At 39.5% G+C, this 23,283-nt stretch overlaps 1 protein-coding gene across 1 annotated transcript in view; it reads left to right on the top strand.

Moving 5' to 3' along the window:
- The first annotated feature begins 2,142 nt into the window (after nt 1-2,142).
- LEPR (leptin receptor) overlaps nt 2,143-23,283 on the top strand; it is a 64,725-nt gene continuing 43,584 nt past the window's right edge. The window contains exon 1 of the mRNA XM_010561523.1: nt 2,143-2,202. Coding sequence (XP_010559825.1) covers nt 2,192-2,202 — 11 coding nt within the window. The 5' untranslated portion in view covers nt 2,143-2,191. The remainder of the gene's footprint in view (nt 2,203-23,283) is intronic.

Genomic DNA, 23,283 nt, shown 5'->3' with positions numbered 1-23,283 from the left:
AATAGTGTGCTTGTGGCAGACTGGGTTACAGGCAGTAAGCATATGACAATCTGAAATGAAAAGGAGGACTAGAACGTGCCGTCTTGAAGAGAGGTTGCTTCTTTGACAAATTACTCTATTGTACTGTATTTCCTTTGATATTACTGTGGTTGGTGGGTACCTCATAAAACGGCAGGTAAATGTTAAGTGGAGAAAGTCAATGTTGGGTTTTGGGTTTTTTTCTTCTTTTGAAGCAGCTACATGCACTAATCCTTAATGTGAACTTCATGCAGTTTTCACCATGGACTTTTATTTTAAAATGTTTAACTTTAAAAATTGTGTTTAACAGTGTTTAAATCATGGAAATCTTCCTTGACCTCTTTAAAAGTAAATTTGCTTGAATGAGTCTTCGACATCAAATAGTCAGGGTAAAAAAAATTTTCAGTGCTTTTTTTTATCAAGAGCTTCGCTCATTCACGCAAACCTGGTGCTTTGATGGCTAGTACTGGGCATACTGTCACTATCTACCAGTAGCAGTTTACTGTGGTTTCTCTGAAATTGTTTTCCTATATGGAAGTGAATACTATGTATCCAAAGTGCCTTAATTTTGATACTATGCCGATTTTGTGAATGCATATACATGGCAATATCACTGTGTTTCATAATGAGCTGAAAATCTGTTACTGCATTTTATAAAGCTTCCTTGTCAACTAATCATGTTTTCTGTAATTCGGAATGCAGTGCAGCTTTTGTAACTTGTAAACACTGTTTTTATTGTCTGTGATTGCCAGGTTCTTGAGATGATGAAGTGTTAAAATAAGGAAATTAAAACATATTCTACTTTTTTTTGAATTGTCTAATAAAACTGACATTTTGAATTGTCTAATAAACATACCTGATGCTTAAATATTTGTCTGTCTTAAATTTGAAGAGATGACAACAGACTCTTGTGTGAGAGGAAAGATAGAGAAAATATATCCAGTGGTGCTTTCCTAACGGTATAAATGGTATAATGAACAAATTTCAGAAGCCATGATCTAATTGCAGTAGGTGGCATTACTGTTATGGCATGCATTAGAATGTGTTGTACAGGCGGTACTCTAATATGCAGGGAAATTATCATCACTTATCTCTTATGTACATGGTAAATCTGTGAGCTTTTTAAAGGCGTTCAAAAAAAGATGGTGTGTAAGGTAGCACTTGTCCTCTTCCACTTTCCTAGCTTTGAAAGAGCCTAGAGTAAGACACATCTGCTCTGTCCGCACTGATGGGCAGGGACGCAAAGGGTGTCAAAGCTCTCTTTCTTTTCTAGGTCTAGGTCAGTACTCCTGTAGTTAAGTTGGTGAATGTATTAAGTGGGTGATTTTGATCCCACCAGCCCTTGTGAAAGTGAAGCCTGCTCAGTTATTTTAATCAATTTGTGAAAGCACCCACCATCAGGAGAAGAAGGCTGTAGTGTCTGTGTTCTGAGTAGCTGATGCTTTCTGTCTACAGCAATGATTTGAACAACTAAGTGTTGGAGAAGGTGAGTGTGTTTGCGCTTTGAATCAGTTAGCTGCTGGCTTTGCCCTGTTTTGCAAAATGAATGTTTGGGATTGCTGTTCTGTACTGCCTAGCCCAACATGCTTTGCATATAGAATAACTTCAGGCTCTAGGCTTGGTTCCTGAGCTCCTTTATTTAACCTGGTTCTGGATTTGCTAGGATTATCTGTATGGTATAACTTTTATTTCCTGTCCTTTCCACCCTTGTTCTTGTAGCTGCTTGTTTTTGTAGTTAATAGAGCTGTTAACCTTGTCAACATATACTTAGCTGGAGGAAAAACATAAAATATGTGTGAGGAGTCAGGAGCACAGGGTACCAGTCACAGTCTTGTGCTGGTTTCGTAGTCTCTTCAGTCCTTTAAGAAAGCTGGTAACCTTCCTAACTAGTTATGACCTTGGGTAGCTTTCTAAAAACTTCAAAGAGACTTTAATCCCATAAAATGAATGTAAGCTCATTAATACCTGGGAGTTAACCAAACAAACTTGTCCTAGCAAGCCACATGTAGATTTTTATTGTTAAACTGAAAATTATGTAAAGCTCTAAAATGATCTCTATAACCCTGATCTCAATTGTTAACACAGCATGACTTTTAAGATACTACATCATTTACTCTGCAGGGATTGTTTCTGATCTGTGATAATGGATGAAAAGACTATTTCATGAAGCTGGATGCACACCAGGTACTAATGACTAATTGATTTGTTTAAGTGGCCCCTGCAAATACATGACCAGTATGTACTAGAGGGCTTTACAGGGAAGTGTCTCTTGATAAAATACATAAGGAAGCATTGACTGGTGACTTGTGATTAAATTTTAAAGATCAGCTGGACACTTAGAGAAGCATTTTCTCCAATGGCCTGTTCCTATATTTATCTCATTTTATTGTTTTGCTTTTGTTCTTTATGTTGAGGTTTATTTCAGCTGTGTGTCTGGGTTATTTTCAAAAATTGGTTACAGTTGGGTATGCCCCATGACTAGCACTTCAGCTGGAGGTACTTCACTTATTTTTTTGGAATTACTGCTTCCCATAGATTAGGTCCAGATTTTAACAAATACTCTGGATACTACTTCTTTCTAATGGCTTGTTTTAAATGGACTGGTTGATTGTTACCTGCTTCCTCCGTCATGAGGGTGATCATCCCTTGTCTGCAAGTGCCGATGGCTTTCTTCCTGCTGGCCCTCAATGCTTGGTGGTCCTTGTGGCCATCTATGAGGCAGATACTGCTGGGGAGAGGATAGGGATTATAAAAATATGCCGCCTTTTCCCCAGAAAATTCCTAGGGCACAGGAGGAAGATTCTTTTCAAAGGGAGACTAATCCTATGGCTTTGTTTAATAATGTAATTTATGTATAATGAACATAATTGTGCAAAAATTATAATATTGCTGTCTATGAAAATGAAGAATTTCAAATACATAGTTACAGCAGTCCTCCCAGGTGTCGTGATCTGAAACCCTGATATTTTCTTTGTTAGCTGTTTGCTTGCTGACAGCTGAACTGGCATTCAGTGGTGGAAGTTGCCTGTGTTATGTTGTAATTTTAATTGCATGTTTTCCCAGGGAATGCTTGTAAAATTAACTGCTCACTTTTGTGGAGTTTAAAAAAAAAAACAAGCCACACACACAACCCCCCCTGAAATCGTATTCAAGCTCAAGTTGTATAGAGTTCATTTGAAACCCTTAGGTGGAGAATAGAGTGCTGAGGCTCAAACAGAGCTCAAGGCAAAAAGGGATGTTGGTGTCTCCTGGTTAGGTCCAGGAGGTCAGCTGAGGCTATCAATGTCCGTGAATTTTGTTTTTTATCACCTGCTTTGAGCTTCATTTTCTACTATACGGGCTAAGATGCTTCCACTTTCTTGGTCAATATGAATAAATGACAGTTGCTGCTTGGGTGTTTTTGATTGCTTGAGGTTTTGGGGAGAACTTAAACTGTTTATTGTGCTTTACAAAGCATATGCTTGGAATAAGAGGATTGATCATGACGTTTATATGTTTTGCTTACCCTTTGTTGTGACTCTTTGATCTGGGCTTCTGATTTTGTTATTCATTGAATTCCTGCCTAAGACTAGTATTTCACAATATAATAGGAGCCTTTGTTACCAGTCTTCCATCTTAAAAAACAAACAAACAAAACCCAAACAAAAAACGAACAACCAAAAAAAGCCTTTACACAACATAGAAACAAAAGCTGCAATAGTTGTAACTTACTGGCTACTGATCAAATTCTCCCTTTTTGAAGCTGGTGGGAATTTGCTGTTGGTGTCAGTGGGATGGGGAAGGAGGGATGAAAGAGGCCTAATCCCGTTAGATGCTGAAACCCTTACATGTCCGAGGGCAATCTGTGAGCGTGCTTATGAGTCACTTCTATGCAACAGACTGTCCGTCTTGTCCGAATGTCTGTTTCTTCTGGCTGCGCTACACAGGATACGGGGGCGATGTTGGCTACAAAAATCCATATGCCTGTATTTCAACAGAGGGCACTTTACTCCGGGAGAGGATTTAACAGCTTGTCTTTGTTTCTAGTAACATGGCTCAGTGTCACTCTGCATGGCCAATCTTTCTTTGGTATTCTGTTTTTTTCTAACTAAATAAATGCTAATGATTGCAGTCAGACATTAGGATGTTTTAAACAACTCTATGATGATAAAACAATTTCTCATGTAATATTCTTGAAAGAGAACTCTGCTCTTACTTTAATTTTAAAATATGAAGAAATGCAGAATATTTCTCGTATGCATACATAAAGTAAATTTTACCTTTTCAATTGGATAGATAATACAAAATAATATACTTTAGGGAGTCCAGAGCATGCTGTCTCTTCTATTCATTCCTTCAAAGAAGACTGTATTCTTAACAAATACTTTGCTGTTTAATTGAAATCTATAGCAGAAAATGTTAGTTTACAAGGATCTTTTAATAGCTAGACAGATACTTACTAGAAACAATTTCAAAATGCACAGTCTTAATCTGGTAGTCTCATAAGTGAGCAATGTGTAAAGTTAATTAGGATTCAGCAAATATCCTCAGTTAGGATTCAGATTATTCATCTCTCTAGACACCTGAAGATTGATGCAGGTGTCTCTTTGTTCCTCTTCCCTTTTACAGTGATTGTACCCCATCATCAGTCTGTTTTCTTCATCTTTCTTTAGCCCTTTTCCCCCAGGGCCCAGCCCAGCAAGGAAAGCAAAGAAGGTCCGAGCTCCGAATAGGTGTTGAGCTGCAGCTCTGTCCTGACTCCAGCCCTCATCCTAACTCTTGGGGTTGCTGAGAGAGTCCTCAGATCCCTTACCTAACCCTAGCCTACAGTAGGGCCTGGGGGGTCACTTCCCTGCTCCACATGTGCCTTTAGCTACAGTTCCATTAAAAAAAAAAACCAAACAAAACCAACCCAAAGCAACCTTCCCCCAATTGCTGGCAGTTCTATGTTCTCTGGAATCGGAGTGAATTTTGACCTCCCAGTCAGTAATTGCAACCAGTCCTTGCTTCCCCGCCCTGATGGGACTGAGCTATTGTCAACTCCGGGTGTCAGAAGAAGCTGAGCCAAAAGCAAGTCACACATTCAAAACAACTTAACAAATACTGATTTATGGATAGTATTAACAAGATGGAAAGAGGGGCAGGCAAGTGGCAATTTAAAAAGAACTATGTCATAAAATACTAATTGGTTCTGGATGTGAATTGATGGCTCTGACTTCCAATTTCTAATTATTTAAAAATTGTGTTTAACAGAAAGAGGCTAAAAATACTCAATGCTCTTTTGTAAGGACTGACTTTCTCAGATACACCAGGAAACCATTCTGAGATGACAGTTACTTTACCCAGAGAGAAACAGTTTGAGTAATTACAGTTCCTCCTTTTCAGTGCTATTGTCTTGATTGTCCTTGCCCCATTTCCCCTCATTTGCCTTCTGGTGTCTTTGCTATTAAAGCCAGGATTTGTTGTATAGCATGTATATGTTGGTATAGCAACATGGATATAAAAAAAAGGCAAATTTTTTTATTTTTTTTTTTTTAGCACAACCTCGGTTAGGGGAAAAATTTGGGTTTGCATTTTGTAATCACAATGCTGGCTAACTTTTAAAACATCTTGTCTCTCCAAGGTGGATGCTTGGTCTTGAATTTAAGAGCTCCACAACAGTTTGTGTTGAGGTGCTGAATGCTAACTTCTGCTGTAGTCACTTTTCTGTCAGATGCGTTAATGAACCAGAGGGCTTGTGTAGAAGAACAAAGTTCATTCCCCAGAAGGTCCCTTGGGATGTAATGAGGATTATCCAGAGCCTCTTTTTAGATGTGGTGAGACTAACCAGAACAGATGTGTGGGCAGCCTTGAGATCGAGTCCTTATTTTCAGAGAAACTAGCACATGCTCTTAAAGAATGTGCTTTTTGAGCATCGTGTATTAATACATGATATAAATCCAGCATTACTAGATAAGGCCAGTAATCACTATACCAGGATGCATTTAATTAACCTTACTCCAGTACAGCTGGCACAGTAGAAGTATCTGGGTTATATCCCTGATTTGACTTTTGGAAAAATGGTAGCTCTCTGGGACAATTCCCATTAAATGTGTAAGTACATATATATATATATATATTTATATTCATATACTCCCATGCAGACTTTTGTAGGTATAATTTCTTTCTAAAACACAGACTATTATGCGTCATGACTCCAGGATGAGGAAAGAGCCCATTCTTTCACTATGACAGAACTCAGATTTGAACAGGGAACAGAATACCTGACTGGAAATAAAATCATAGTGTATACATTAAAAAGAAAAATCTCTTTCCTGCAGCAAGTCACCTGAAAGACCCCCCCAAAAAAAATCTTACGGAAGAACTTTTCTCTTGCAACTCAGTGAGTTGTCTGGGGCTTGAATTGGAGTAAACGACGGTGGTTGATCATTAACTAGTGAGAGGATTCCAGCATGAATAAATAAGTCAATCCTGCTCTTCTCAGAGCTTGATTCAGCTCCTGTTGAAATCCCTGGGTTTCAGGTTAGGACTGAATTTTCCGATCCCTCATTGAGCAGTAAATAGTTTGGTACCTCCATAGACCAATCTAATTTCAGTGGAAATCTCTTCATTAAACTTAAGAGAAAGAGTGCAGCTGAAGTAGATAAATGTCACGTGAGGTGGCTTTTGAGAAGGCAAAATGCAATGGAGTGCAGTGCAAATGAAAAGGTGCCAGTTCCTCATGGTGCAGCTCCCTGTGAGTCCACCAGTAGCTGTGATGCTACGTGGATATCTACAGCCAGGTTAAAGTTTACAGCTTTTCTTAAGATGCAGTGGTGATATTTCTGTTTATTTTTTTTTTAAAAAAAAAGGTCATAGATGATTGTACTTGGGCTGTAATTTATTACTTGTCTTATTAGTGGTGAGGTATACAGTAAATTTCTTGTGCTAAATCTTAAAGGCTTTTTTGAAAGAGTTTTAAAAGAAACTTTTTCACTAGCTCTGATTTGGCATATTTGGATGGTTTTTGATGCTCTGTTTTAAATATGAACTCTTACTCATGTCCAAAGCTCTCTACAGAATGGAAGAATTTTTATTAGATACAAAAACCTAATGTCTGCTTTATAATTCTTGAAAGTATATGCTCTGGCAGTTTATGATTTACTGTGTTTCACTGTGCAAAGTTTGTTCTAAAATGGTTTCTCAAACTTTGTGGGCTGTAAGGTATTTTTAAAATGTATACCTCTGATTTGGTATGAAAAGTAGCCCAATTAACTTAATTTTAGTTTCTTCTGTTTATACAGTGAATGCTTCTGACAAGTGATGGCAGTCATAGTTAATGACAGCGCTGATATTTATGCATATGCCTTTTTCTTTAGTGACAAGAATAATTGCACCGATAGACAGAAATAAAGTCAATTTTGGTGGATCATTTACAAATAGGTCCTGAACTTTCTGATTCTTTGTAAAAGGCTTTGTATAAGTAAATCAAAAGGTAAAACCATCATTCTTCCATCCGTCTGTCTGACATTTAAGTGCCCATTTTTATTGTACACAACTCTGTTCTCAGTTATGGTGTAAGGTATTACAAGTTACTGAAGCTAATTGTATTCTCTTCACTAAATCTCTTCTGTAATGTGCAGGTAATGAGGAAGTCTGTAGGTAAACTCATTATGAGGATCAGTCAATATGTGTTTTCCTGTAGCGCTTTTAGTAATCACGTTAACTTGATAGCATTTCCCTGGCCTTCTGAAAACTTTTAAATTGCAGTAATAGGCCATTTGTTACAACTGTATTTTTCTTTGGAGACCTGAGTGTGGGAACAGGATTTAGGCTATTTTCTTCCCATTTAAACATCAAAACTTCCTACCCAAAATGAAACCTTTTGAAGTTAGTTTTATTAATCATGTTCAGTAGTCAATTTTATCTCTCTTCAACCCACATACATGAAACTGGACTGGTGGAAATGAAAAGTGGCAAGGTAGAGGGAAAGGCAACCGATGCTTAGCTGGGGTTATCTGTGGGTGCCACGGTATTAGCAGCCATTCGGATGTCCTGCAGTCAGACGCACGATGGAATAATGCTGCATTAAATATGACCTTTGTGAAGGGAAAACCTGTCTGAACTGAATAGTCAAATCAGGTTTGTGTTTGACGCACTTCAAGTGAGGACCTTTTGGCTAAAGTACCTAATCAATAAGGGAGAATCTTGATGTTTGGAGATGCAGAGTACCTCCCAATGTCCAAAACAAAGGTCTGTGACATTTTAAACAGGGTGCAAGGCATGGGGTACAAGTGAAAGACTAGAACACGTTCTGTACCTGAATCTTCTCTTCTGCTCTAATCTAGTCTTGCACGAACAGCTCTGGTCTGCATACGGCACGGCATTTTTGTCTGTGAGTGGAAGGACGGAAATTCGCGTCTGGTCTCCTTGTGATCCAGATTTCAAGGTTCACTGGTGTTTGTGGGGGTTCTTGCCAAGAGAAATCAGCGGGAGAGGGCTGACTCCTCCTCTGCCCATTCTTTGTGCCTTCTCCAGCATCAGCAGTGGCTTAGCCTTTACCTCCTCGTGCAGAAGCAAGAGCACTTGGCAAAGGCAGGTAATGCTTTCTGAGGGAACGTTTCCCATGTGGAGTTCATGTGGGAATGAAACATGCCATACGGATCACCTCCCTCCCCACAAGCCTCCTTCCATGCGTCAGCGTGCTCTGAGCCTAGTTCACGCGGCGCTGAAAACTGGGGTTGCTACAATAGGAAACAGCTGTCCGAGTCAGTGCTTGTTGGCTTGGTGCCCACGCCTCGCTGCTCCCATTTTTGCTGCCAAGTCGAGAAGGGCAAAAATTTTCCAAATGCAATGTCACAGTCAGAAGTGCTCTCACCAGCCCCTGAGTACGAGGGTGTAGCACCCTTCCTGCTGGTGGTAGGTAGATGGATCCTGCTGGTAGTATGAGCCCCTTCACAGGGACTTCGCTCCCCCCCCACTCCCTTTTGTTGGGGCTCTGTCTCCCTGTTGACCCTTTCCCTCATATCAGAATCCCATGATCTTCCCTTCGGTCACACCTCCTCTGTGCCAGGGCTATCTGTACACATCATTTCCACCCCAGCAGGGTTCATCTGTTTGTTGTTCTTGCTTCTTCCCGTATCTGGCCCTTCCTAGCCCATTTTTCCCTGTCTTCCCACCACACACTCTTTCTATGCCTTGTATTTTTCTTCTCATGCTGTTTTCCCATGCTGTGCTGTCCCTCTCACCCATTATTATTTATCTAGAAAATAAGTCATGCAGAATGTCAACATCTCGGCATAGAGAGGGGTCCACCCGTTCCCCACTCTTTTTTCCACTCCATTTTTCTGATTTCCTTCCAAAACTATTGGCCACTTATGTTGGAATATTCACTGGTATTTTGAAATTGTCAGATCTAGCTCCGAAAAGTTACTGAGACAGAAATGTCTTCACTGCTGCACATAATGTCTCAGCAACCTAGTACATCTCTTTTTGAGGTGCGTGCAAGATGTGGTTTCTAATAGGTCTTGATCACAGTGCATCTTAATATGGAAGAAATACTGCCAGATTTTGGAGACTGAGACCCAGATCCTCAAGGGTAGATGCCAAACTCCCCCTAAAATCAGTGCCTAAACATGTGGTTTGGAGCAACATTGAAAAACTGGTAGCTGAAAACCAGACACAGTATGCTAGGACTTTGCTCGACATTTAGGTAAAATAATCTGATTTTTAGATTTTTCATTGTTGCAGCTACTTTGGGGCAAATTAAACTATTTTCTAGAAGTTAGGAGAAAAAAGCATGCTCTCAGTAGACACTTGATTATGAAACGGATCCAAACATGATAGATTGAAGAAGATTCTAAGGCTGAGGTAGCTCAGGAAAGGGCTGCTGCCAAAAAGCCTCATGAAATTAATTAATAGTTGCTTGATGAACCACTCAAAATAGCAGTTGTTGCTAAACTGGAGTGGCAAACATGGGATGGTGCTTTTAAGATACCTGCTATCTTCAGCAAGTTGAATTCTGTGCAAACCGAGTCGTATGTAATGACAGGGACGCAGTACATTGGGCTGCACAGCACATTGTGCTGCCTGGTGCATTGAAGGTGAGTTCTGCCTGCCCCGAAAATACGGTGTGTTCGTCCTGGCAGTGTAAAATGCTCTGTGGCTATTCCTAGGATTTTAACCATATTCTAGAGGTGATTATGATCAGAAGTAGGTATTACTGATATGTCATGAATGCATGTAGTGTTTGTACCAGCAGTTCATATATTATGATGATCTCAATTTACTTTTGAACCCGACACTCAGAAGCAATGCACCCTTTGCAAATGCATAGCAATGAAATCTTTTCCATGTATAGTGTATTCCAGTCATGTAGGTATACTAGCTTACAGTTTAATCACTGCATTTACATGGCCTTGACTCAATATTGTACAAGTCACATAAACCAGATGGATTCCACCTGGAGGAATTTACAGTCTCAGAGACTCTGCAGTGCGACAGTCCATCTGAACACTCAAAATTCTAGTTAATCTCTTCTTCCTTCTTTATTTTAAAATACTACTGTCTAAACATCAATTTCTGTCTAAATATCAATTTAGACAGAGGTGTTCTTCCTTCATACGCTGGTGTTACATGAGAGGTAGACATTGATTTTGGAGAAAAATTTTGAGGCCGTCTGACTAAGCAGTTGGGGGTCACAGCTAGCGGGGTAGAGAAGATCTATACGTGGCGCAGCTTGGGAGAAGGTAACATGTAAGGAGTGGGAGAAGAGGTAGAATTAAGGCTGGCCTTGTGGGCAGAGGCACTGTGGCCTTGCAGGCACTTAAAGGACAGAAGATGAGCAATAGGACTGGCTGGAGTCATATGAGACTAATGACATGAAATAAGTCTTGATGGATTAGGAATTGGTTTGGTTAGGAATTGCCAGTGTAGTTGTGTAGCTTCTGCTTTGCAGGATAAAGTCTGATAAACGGTTTTATGAAAGCACTGGCTACTCTTGAAGTATAGGAAATATTAGCAAAGGGATTCTAACTACAAATAGAATGTAAAAATGAAATGATGGTCAGATCCTTTCAGTCTTCACATGCACTGATGTGAAGGTGGTTTCAGTCTCTGGAGGTCTGGCACTCTTAGATAGTGGCATGTCCAGAATCTCTGCTCCAGCTACATTTGTCAAAGAGCATTGTTGGGTTTTCTTCTTTTCTGGACTGTCTTTTTTGTCCTTTTAAGCTATAGTGGATGGACATACGATCCTTTCCTTTTTTAGAGAAGAACAATGCATCTGAAAAGAGCTATGAAAGACATGTGTGACGTTCTTCCTTATTTAGGAATTTTTTTCCCTTTTGGGATGGTGGGACAGGGTGGGTGAGGATCCTTGTACCCGTTCTCCAACTTCCCCTGCTTTCATGAAAAAATGGTGGCATTTTCATTTATTGTGGGCATGAAGTAGATGGGGTTTCTATTTTGTGTTGGATGAAGTTCATCACTGATACATAAACATTTGAAGTAAAATCCTGTTTCCATAGCCAAAACCACAAAAGCTGCTTCAATTTGGATTAGACCACGGTTTCATTTGGTATTTTTTTCTTTGTAGTATTGAGTCTGTGAATGTCACACTGGGCAACAGGCTAACCTTCTGCCAGGTTTAGAAATGTCTAAGTTGCGAAAAGGCCAAGATTTTTTTCATGAAGGTATTTATTCAAAGTACCTTCTCACTTTCTCCACCGTTTATCTCTCTTGCCAGTTATATTCTGTGAATTCATATCCTCTGTGCTAGATGACACACTTGAGAAACTCAGATTAGTGCCAGGTTTCATAAAGCGCTTCTGGAGATAAATTTCCACCACCACTCCCTTAGGGAAAAAGTAGTGGTGTTTGCTTTCTTTTCACTGAAATGTAGTTGAGTAGTGCTCTCATCCTGGCAGGGATTATGGGGATAATAGACTAAACAATGCTTCTCTTCTGAACCAAAAGCAAATCTTGTTTTTTCCATGGTTATGAACATCAGTGAAGAGTAACTTTACATGACCAGCAGTGTTTTGGCTGTGCTGCAGTCCCATTCATCCACATTTTCACTACAATCTGAAAGGAGCGTATATACCTCAGGAAGAAGAATAGAAGGAAAAAGCAATTCAACCCACTGGAGAGATGTCTGATAGCTCTGTAAGTTACCTGCACTCCTTGCATTATCTTCTGCTCTCTATATTTTCTAGCTGCTAATTTCTGTTAGATAAATACATGGTCAAGAAGTGTTTTTACTGGAATCAAGAACCCTGGTTAAAGCGCCAATGACTTTTTTATCCTGTCAAGCTGCTTTTTTTTAATTCCCTTTATTTCATCCACCCCACCCCCTGTTTCCCTAGTAAGTGTTTAAGCACATCTCTGCAAAGGGGAGAAATCATGGAGGATCTCATTCTGCTACTGTAAGCTGGAAATGTATTAAATGCTATAAGATGAAGAGTTCAGGGAGGGAAATCAACACGTAAGAACTTGTGGAGGGCTTGTTTCTGTTTTCCCCGCCATAGGGACGCGTGAGAGGAAGCCTTCAGTCATTAGTTTTATTGTAACTTGATCATGCCTTTGTACTCTTTGTCTTTATTCCTGCCAGTAACGATATGAACTATGGAAAGGTGCAGCTATAGGTACCTGTTTTCCACTATTGTATGTCCTTGCTTCGTTTCCTCACCTGCCAAAGAGGGTCACATTTTGCTAACTAAATATCGTGCTTCTGTAGAGTTAGAACAGAGTTTAACCATGCCAGCTTGCAGCAATAAGACCTCATCGAGAGTATAATAGGTCTTCCAGCACTAAATCAGGACACTGAAAGCTTAGGAGCATTCTGCTAGTGAAGGGGATTCCCAAGAGCAAAGCTGGCTGAGCAAGGTTGTCCATGTTCTGTGTCGTGTGATTACTCACTGTAACTTTCATAAAGTAAACCGATAGGTATGCAAATACAGCACATGTACAGAAGCACTTGAAAATGATAAAAGGCTGGAAAAATAGTGGGAAGGACAGCAGAGGCAGAGCTCAGAATGGGCCCTGCTGCTTTGCTTTTCTAACAGGCTAAAATAAAAGCTGCAGACAAGAAGATTATTTGTCCAAAGAAATAATAATCTGTCATTTTACCATAATTCCTACAAGAGGAAACTAAATTACAGGAGGATTAGAAAAGCAAGATTTGTCTTATTTCCCCATACTGCAGTTTTCTTTCTACATACATTCTCCTTGTTCTCCCTGGAACCAGATTTCATGTTCCCACACACAAGGCTTAGTCATTTAAAAGAAAATTAGATCAAATGTATTTTAATTTATAATCTGAGAAGTAAAATGATTAGAGAAAAAGCCAATTTATTAGAAAAGAGGTTTGTCGTTTAAAATATTGCAGAAGTGAAGTGCAAAGGTTAACATAGCAGATTGGTTTTCTGTATCTCAGAGGCAGCATAAGTACAACCTATGATGTAAATGTTACTATAGTAACCAGTGTTTTTATTTAAAAGCCCAGTAAATAGACATATCAAACCCATATAACTTGTCAAAATGTAAGTTAAACTGCAGAGCCTGCTAGTTGGAGGAACTTGAATTTTTGCTGCAATTTCCCCCCCGAATGCACTCAGTATTTTCTTCTTGCCAAATTGCATTTTGGCACTGAGGAAATAGGCTTCACTAATGGTGACAGCACTAATTACCTGGGACCTCTCACGCAGCCATGTGAAGGCTTAAAAAGGGATGCAGATTCCTTGCAGTGAATTTTCTGTAGACCATTCCCGTCTGCCTCCCTCGAAAGCTTATTCCTAACAGCTAGAGCTACCTAGCTGTAAAAAGAATTAAGAGTATGTTATGAAATATTATATATTCCTCCCTCCTATTCCACTGATTCAGCTGAACGGGAGAGGTGTCCCTTGAGAAGTCAAGTGTGTTTAGTGCTGCTCTTTTTTCGTCTCTTCCTTCCTCCTGCTCCATCTGAGCAGCTGGTGCGACTCTGCCCCTTCTGACCCTGTGCTGGCCACAGCCAGGGCTGCCACCAGGGCTGACTGTCCCCTGAGGTCTCAGCTCTGCTTTCTCAAATTTGCAAGGTATGCTTTGATTATAAAGTAATTAGACTGGCATAAATGAAGGGTCATTTCTTATGAATATCAAGGATATATGCTTTTTGTGCTCATCTTTTCCATTTTGAAAACTTCCCTGTGCTTGCTAGCATAAACTTACATTAGTTGTTTGCCTAAAAGATGAGTAAGAGTGGGTCCTTGCTGCTTAACCTGTTGGTATTATGTATTTCATGTTGGACAGTGAAGTTTTTGTGAGCATTGATGAGTTTGCCAGCAGGAAACCTATGTTGTGCTGTAGTTGACATAGCTTGTTTCCTAAAAGATCACGCTCAGAAGCATTTGGGAACATCACAAGCTTAGCAGGTTCTTGCAAAAAGGTTGGGATACAACCTTTGCATCTGCCAGCTCTAAGTTCTCAGAGGAGTTTTGGCACCCTTCAGGCTTTAAACATGTGGGGTATGTCCTGCAGGATTTCTGCCTTCTGGGAAGGATGGGATTTGGGGAAGGAGATGTGAAGGCAACGAGCCTCCTAGATCAGCTTTTAGAATGGTTGCCAACAGGATCTGACCCCCAGGCAGGCTGAAGGAAAAGTCCTAACAAAGGACTGGAAAGATTGAGAGCCAAGATGGAGGAGCAAATGGGTGCGAAGCCTGTTTATAAAATGGAAAGAACTAGCCTGAAGCTAGGGAAGGGGCCTCAAATATATTGTAAAACTGTCACCCGGGGAGAGAGGGCGGTAGCAGACAGAAAACTGGAGAAGCTGGATGCAACTCTCCTGGCCAGGATGGAGAGGGAAAGGCTCTTACGCAGCTTGCAACAGGATGGAGGGAGACTGAAGTGCTTCTGCATGTGGGAACAGAGCATGGTACAGTGCACTGTGCTGCCTGGTTAGATTCCTAGCGATGGCAAGGAGAAAAATTGTATGCATAGTATCTGTAATCTGACCTAGCCCGTAGAAAAATCAAAGTTACTGCGCAACAGTGCATCTGGGGTTATGACACAGATGCCGCTTAAGTCTCGCTTGCTGTCAGTGGTCATCTTTCTCAAGCTGTTAGTTAAAACTTGGTTTTGATATTGCTGATTAGCTGAGATTAGGACTCGCTGTGATGGACAATGAATGAGCGTTTCCAAAGGAAATCACTTGCCCTGAGGAGAGTATACTTTAACAGGCAAGACAAGAAGAATTGCCAGAAGGCCTCTTGGGCTGTGCTCAGGCTGTCCTGCCAGTGAGCAATCGCAGCTACAAACTCAACTTAAACCTTGTAACCTTCGCTGCCTTAGGAAAGAGAAAAACTTTCTTCAGCATAACAGAGAATATCAAATGCATCTCTGCATGTGTACAGATACAGGAATGCATTCATCAGGGAGAACATAAATATTTAGTTTTTTGTTTTTAATCTCTTTCCCAGTTAGTTTTTTAAAGGCACATATTGACTAGTTATCATTAATTTCTCTTGATGATGAGATACGACTCCCACAGGATGATGGGATCACTGGGTATTTAGGGTTAGAAGGGATTTCAGGAACTCTCTAAAACAACCTTCTGCTCAAGCAGAGCCAGCTGCGAGATGAGGCCCGGTAGCTCATGCTTTTATCCGTCCTGGTCTTGAAAGCCTCCAAGGGTGGAGGCTTCTCCTCCTGTTCCACTGCTTGACTGTCCTCATGGGGAAAAAGTTTTTATTTCTATCATTTTTGAACCCTCTCATTTCAATTTATGCCTGTTGTCTGACCACGCACCATGTTGAAGAGCCTGGTTCTGCCTTCTTGATGACCTCCCCATAGGAATTTGTGCACTACTTGCCAATTTGTGAACAAGTTTGGCACTGATGCGTCCAGGAGATGACATGTTTTTCCTGCAAAAATGCCTGCTGTTCGTAAGTATTTTTAGTATTGTTTGTATAGATGCTTCAGACAGGCTTATTTGATAAACTCTGAGATGGTTAACGGAAGTAACACAGAAGCTTAAAAGCACAAGGAAACATAAAAATTTAGAAACCTGATGTGTCTATCAAGTTGAATTATTAATGTGTGTAAAAAAAGCATGATGCAAAAGTGGGCAATTTGTCGCATATGAATCAAACTTTTTACACTTCTCTCATGAATAATTTTAAAAGTCTCTATTATCCTCAGAGACTTATCAGCTTTGTGTAATTGCTATCTATATGACTCACTGAATTACTTCATCCTTTGCAACTATTTTCTTGCCTCAGAAACTTCCATTTAAGATGGCACTAGTAGTTTATATCACAATTGACATATTTAGCGCGCTCTCCAATTTTTTCTCTCTATGTTAGGAATGGAGTATTTGAATGTACACATTTCTGACCATCTAGAACATGCAGCTGAGCATAAATATCCTGAGGACAACACTTCTTACATTAGCCAGGGCAGGAATACTCATGCTAGGGGACCTATAGTAAAAAGCTAAACAGTTCTAAATCAAGGTTTTGCTGAATATTAGCCTATTATTTCGTAAGGTTTTCATCTGTCTCTTGGTATCCTTCTGTTGTTTCCTGGATGCTTTTTGGGATAGGGAGCATCCTCTCATAGTGCACTGGTAGAATATCTAAAGCATGAAGTTCCTTGGAGGAAAGGTTTAAGGTTAATACAATTCTGCAGAGGCAGGTTTTTCGTTAATATTACATTTAACCCCAAAGACAGAACTTGTTAACTATTTGTCAATAACTTCACCTGGATTTGTTTTTCACAGGAGAAGGGTCTACTCTCTTTTAGATGCTTGTCCAGTGTGTCAGAGAGAGACGAATTTTATTCTTTTATATAAAGGCAGGGATCTGGAATCCCACTTCTCATTTTCCAGTGGGCGTCTTAATAGCCTGTTACCAGGGCACTCTGCAGATGGGATGGTTCAGCTGTTCCACTATTCACAGACAAACTGGTCTTATCCTGCCATCACGTGAGACAAAAGATATGGTTTTTACAGATCTTTAAAAAAGAGAAGATCAATTCATACTACACCTTGTTCAAAAGTTTCTCCTGATGATGGCATAAAATGGCTGAGAGTGAGTCAACGTTTTAAGTTTCCTTTTTGCTGCTAGCATCTCTGCTGTTAACAGATGTGATTCATTCCTGTGTGCCCCTGAGGTGAATCACTGTCAATGAGGTTTAGATGGCTAACGATGAATGATTCTGTCCTGGAAGGTAAATGTGTGTGCTCCCAGAGCTGCAATTGTTTCTGCAGTCCAAAGCAATACTTTTAACTTTTTGTCCTATAATGAAATGAATCAACAGGGGACTGCTGAAAAATAGGGAGGAATTATCCTGCTCTAAATTAGAGAGGTGTGTCTCTTGACTTATCTTTATTAAATGAATACGGTTACACTTGCATCAACCTGGAGAGCATATCTGAGCATGCAGCTGCTAGGGGTTTCCAGCAAAGGAGGAACATACATGTAATTACCTGGTTGTATTTGATAATAGTATGTCCAATAAGTTTTAATGTCTATGCAATTTGTCTTTGTTCTGGTTATAAGACAACTCTATTTTTTTGATTCTGCAACTAGAAGTTTAGTTTATTAGTGTATTTGATGCCAATTTATTGTATCAGTCAAAGTACAGGACTGTAATATGTGTACAGCCATGGGAAACAGATGAATCTTTCAGGGGAAAGAACATATTTTTTGCACAGAACATGTTTAATCACCACCTCTGCTATTTTTAATTTGCAAAGCGGATTGCAGAGAGCATTTCTGTGGGTGTACAAAAGGTGAAGTTTAATTTTGTTGGTGGTCTTAATACAGTAGCAAGCTTTTGGTTGGCTGATTAAGCTTGGATGCTGGTAAAGAGGTGGAAAGAGATTAAGTGCAAAGTGTTGTTGCAGCAGCAAAAATGAATTACTGAAAACATCCCCTTGTGGAGGCAGAGTCTGTCTTTGCGTGAACGTCATAATGAAAACAGACTTTTCACTTCCGGTGGTCATTAAATGATTTAGAAAAACTTCTGATACATACATACATAGCTACATGTGATTTGTTTTTATATAGAATACCAGTATTTGATTTTTCTGCAGCAGTTGTGTAGTTAGTCTCTTTCACCTGTTTAAATATAAATTGCTTAACCTGGCATGAATCAAACTGGATGGATTAGAAGGGGAAAAAACACAAGCAAAATGTTGAAACCCATGCTAAAAACCCAGAAGGAGCTCAGCTGTGCTCAGAAATGACAAATTTAACCTGGTAGAACTGAAGCTGAATTTCTAATACTTTTTCAAGCTCTTGCAGATGCATAATCGCTCAGTTTGCACCAAGTAGCTAAGGTTAGTATGCTTCAGATTTCTGCATCTTTATTCAGAACTGGAAACCTCAGAAAAGTACTTCTCTTTAGACTTGTTATGTTTTCACTAACCTGTCACTGTTGGGGCAGATGGCTGTAGTGTTTTTCCTCACTACAGGAGGAAAATGTGGGTTTTGGGCTTGGTTTTTTTTTTTGCTCTCAAGCAGGAAGTTTGCAGGTCTTTCTACAAGCCTAGAAGAGATTTGGTTGCAGTACTAGCTGGCAGCAAGATTACCACCTCAATAGATATCTATATGGATGTAAAGCTGTGCAGGAGTTTATAGATGTTTTCATTTGTAAGAGGTCAGGGTACTCTGATTAGCTGCAGACACAGTGGCTATATGACTGTATCCAGCATGAGCAGTGGCAGGGAAGGAATTGTTTTAATGTTGCATCTTTTAAATAAATAAACAAACAAACCCTCAAGGCTAAATAACATCAAGTACTTTTGTTCTGTCAGTGAAACTTCATCTACTGTTACACGTTTCTTGCTCTCAGTCAACTGCAAAGCATGCATGTAGGTCACTGAAGTTTTCTCACGTGCTTTGCAAAAACACAGGGGACTTGGTACTTTGTTGTATTCTGTTGTTCTTCGATGTGTAACTCTTTGAAAATCTTCTGGATCTTTGTTATTTTTACAATGCTTCAAGGGAGAAAGTCTGAGGTGAAATGCGGAGGGTGAGAGAAAATAAATTTCCTTGTTGTTTGTGTTTATGAAAAGACGCTCTCCAAAAAATGTTCCAGTTCCGCTAAGGGGGAGGCCCTAAGAATGGGGTTGTGCTGAGGCTGGAGAACATCATCTTTGGTCACAGGCCTGCTAAACTGGAGTGGATTCCTTTGAATTCAGTCTGGCAGGGGCCAATGTCATGGGCCCAATGGTTAAGTATGAATTTTGATAACATGGAAAAGGTGCAAAAGCTAGGGAGCTTGCTTGAGATACAGGAGCAAAAGAAGGAAAATCATGGGTCAGATTGCTTAACGTCCTGGATGTCTGTGTACTGATGCATAAAGTATGGAGAAACTGAAAATTTTTGTATTGAGTCAAAATTATAACTGCACTGGCAAAATAGAAACTTTGTAAGATAATTCAGACAAGAAAGGAAAGGCTTGTTCAGAGAGGTCTAAAGGCACGGGGGGAATGAAGTCTTTATCACAAGGATGCAAATGATTTTTGCTGAGATCCAGCACAGATAGGAGGTGAAGTAACTGAAAGTATCTGGGCAAAGATATGAAGAAAAGATCAAGGTAAGTGCTTATTGTATATTGCCAAAGAAGTCGGGTGGATGAGGACCTTTTTAACCAGAGCTGGTTAATATCTTGTGATAAGACTTTTAGATTTTATTTTTTTTCCCTGGACTGAGGAAGAGGAACCAGCTGAGAATGTGAAGATGTAAGGACACAGCAGAACAGAGAAAGAAAGTATTTGAGAAAGAAAACTTCAATAAACTCAATTATGGTGAACATCAAATGGAAAGTAAGTCTAAAGAGAAGTGTTGTCCAGAAGAGTTAGCATTTTCGTGGAAAAAATATACATGAAAGGCAGGAAAGCACCTGCTCCAACGTGAATTAAAGGTAGGAAAGTTAGTAGAGGAGCAAATAATATTTTCCTCGCTAATGTGAAACTTTAGCTGGAATTGAAAGCTAGGTTAAGTTATTGAAGAGGACTTGTAAAAGAGTAACACAAGCATGTAGGAATAAATCTGAAAGACAAAGGACAGAACAGGTGGAACTAAAATGGTCCCTCAGGATGGCCAAGAAAACGTTTTTAGTAGTGAGGGGAATTCCTACAGAAATGGAAAATTTGTAACATCACAGCATATTATCTTCAGTGATGTTTTTGATACCGTCTCATGTGACTTTCTCCTAAGCAAGGTAGGGAAGCCTAGTCTACATTAAATGACTGTAAAGTGTTCAGTTGGATGGAAAGGAACATTCTAAAAACAAACAAACAAAAAGCAGTCAACAAGTCACAGACTGGAAGACTGTATGGGGTGGTTGGTCAGGGGTACACCTTAAGTCTAAAACTATTTGAGATTTTCAGTAAGTCCTTTAATAGTTGAAAAGTGCATGTTATATTAAATATTTGGATAGAAAAATGCTAGCAACAGTTGCAAACACTTTAGAGAACAAGGTTAGAATTCAAACTTGATGAACTGCTGAAGTGGTCTGAAATAAATAGGCTGCAATTCAATAAAGACAAGTGCAAGGCACTTAACTGAGAAATAATCAACTGCACAAACAAAAGTTCTGCAGGAAGGATCTAAGGGTTAGAGAGATGCGCAAACTGAGCCTGAGTCAACATAGGTGTGCTGTTGGGAGGGAAAAAAGCAAACATCCTTATGGGATGTGTAAGGGTCCTGTTATTTAAAAAGTGAGATATTTCTTCCCCCTAAATAGCACTACCAAGACCTTGGTTGGAGTACTTTGAGCATTGCTCTTTAGAAAAGAGAGAAAGCAAAAGGAATAAGTCTGAAGGAGATCAGTTAGCCTTAGCAGGTCTCCAGAAAAGCTGGTCTGTAAAGAAAGACTGAAAGAACTGGAGCTTTAGTTTACAGAAAGGATGATCAGTATGAGACAACAACGTAACATACATCAAAGGGCTTCTGAAAGGAGGAATGACCTGTCTTCTGTCTTTCTCAAGCATATGAAAAAGGATTAAACTTCAGGAAGATTTAGTTTAGATATTAAGGGAGGGGAAGAAAAACCTTTAAAAATAAATAAATAAATACGCACTAGTGTAGGTTACGTAGGGGATTTTTTTCTGGTTCACTGAACACCAGTGCTACGTGGGGAAGTGAAAGAAAACTTACCCTGTCAAATGTTTGTCTCAAGATGTTAGAACCTAAATAGATAACTATTTTCTAGTGGTCCCTCTTTGGGTCTCACCTAGCAGAGACATGGCAGACTAGACAGCTTGTGACAGCTTTTGCTTACACTATGAAAGTCTAGGATACAGAAACTTGAACAGCTTCCTAACCTCAGACACAAATTGTACGTAGTCAGATTTCCCAAACTGTCGTATTAGAACATTTTAAAAATATCATAAATATTTAAAAAATAGAATTTATCAATTAGAGATGGTGGTTATTTTAATAATGGGTGAAATTGGCTGATGCTACTTTGCGGAAATGGATCATGAATTACGGGAAGTCAATAAATAAATTAAAGCCAGTCAGTAGGTTTGTTTATATAGCCGTGGCAGAACTGTTTACACAATACAAAAGATAGTATGATACCATGTTCAAGTCTGTTTACTGAGAAGAGCTTGCAGTAGGTAAATAACAATATTTTTCTTCATACCTTATGAAGCAGAGATACTGGTTTTGCATTTATTTTAAAATAATATTGCTGAAAAGAAAAAACATCGTAAAATACCTCAGTTGCACTTATCTGGGACTTGCCAGTCTCTGGTATGCTGGTTCTAAACTCTTGCTGCTTTTTCCAAGAAAAGGGATGAGCACGGGCAAGATTAAAGGTGCATCTTTTCTAGCAGGGCTCAGTCCTCACTTTAAGTTCCTTGACATAATTTCTGGGTTTTGTTTTTTAATTGGAAGTTCCTGTTAAATATGTGGTATTGCTTTACATATGCATCAGCTCTTTTCTCAAAGAGCTCTTTATTCATGAGGACAAACAGTGAAGTGCAAAAGGGTCAAAATGTGATTTACTCCACTACTTGTGGAGTAAAATGTGATTTTTTTTTTTTTAATCCGCTACTCTTAAAAAAGAGAGCCAGCAGGTAATGGATACATGCATTATAGCAGAACCAGGTCTTTGAGAGATTTGAATGTATTAACCTCATTAAGAGAAAATAACCCATATGAGGGGATACCATGCAAGCCTTGAAAACAGCTATGGAAGTGAGGAAGTAGGAGATAAAGCGTAGCTTCATTTCAAACAGCAATATGATAAAAGGTATATTCAGAGAGAGGGAGGGATAATTGACTGTCAGGTAGTATAAGAATTTAAATCTGCATGTGTGGAAAGGGGAGTGGTACTGAGTGGTCCAAAAATGTGCGTGAAATGAGTAGTCACTCAAGGAACTCTCATTGGTAGCAAAGAAACATGAGGCTAGAACAGTCTGTCTAGATTATTTTATTGAGTTTTCTTTTTATTAGAGTCACAAAGCTGTATAATCATTCTTTTCATAAACTTACTAAATCCTCACTTAAACAGTTTCTTTTTTGTCCTGTTGTTCCCACTAGAAGATTGTTCCAGAAATTAGTCTTCTATTGGCCAAGATTCAGATTTTAATAACAGGCCTAAATGTTCCTGTGGTTAGTGCCAGCATTGTGTTTTGCTTTAAATAGTTCATAATTCCTTCTCTTTGGGGTTTACTCCCCAACTGTTCAACGCTCCCCCCCCCCCAATTTCTTCTAAATTCTTGTATGTTTTAGAAATCAGATATTATCACACCTTGCATTTTTTTTTCTTAACTCTAACGGTACTGCTGCTTAACAGATTTGGTTAAAATACCAGCGTCTGGGTCTTGCAATTTCATGTGCTAATATTTCATAACTCTTTTGATGTATTAAACTCTTTCAGTGTTCTCCTTACTGTGGCTATAAGTTTAGTTTCCTTGCCCACTTGTTATCTTCCCTGCTCCTCATGCTATGGTCAACATTGTTATCTTTATGGCAAACTGAGGAGATTCTGTATCTAATGCGGGGTTACAGCGAATCTGTAATCTCTATTTTTGCTGTTTGTTTTAGTATTTTTTCCAAGTCTCCTTTGGTTGGGTTTCTGGAGGTATCTTTAGTGACACTTGGCATGTGCTCGTTTGGGCTGGCGTAGAGTTAATTTTCTTCACAGTAACTGGTATGGGGCTGTGTTTTGGATTTGTGCTGGAAACAGTGTTCATAGCACAGGGATGTTTTCCTTACTGCTGAGCAGCGCTTACACAGAGCCAAGGCCTTTTCTGCTTCTCCCCCCACCCCACCAGTGAGTAGGCTGGGGGGGGGGGGCCAAAAAG

This window comes from Haliaeetus leucocephalus, unplaced genomic scaffold (genome assembly GCF_000737465.1).
Source record: "Haliaeetus leucocephalus isolate CR32 unplaced genomic scaffold, Haliaeetus_leucocephalus-4.0 Scaffold147, whole genome shotgun sequence".
Taxonomy (NCBI): Eukaryota; Metazoa; Chordata; class Aves; order Accipitriformes; family Accipitridae; genus Haliaeetus; species Haliaeetus leucocephalus.
The sequence above is the reverse complement of the archived record's forward strand: the minus strand, read 5'-3'. Positions and strand labels throughout refer to the sequence as shown.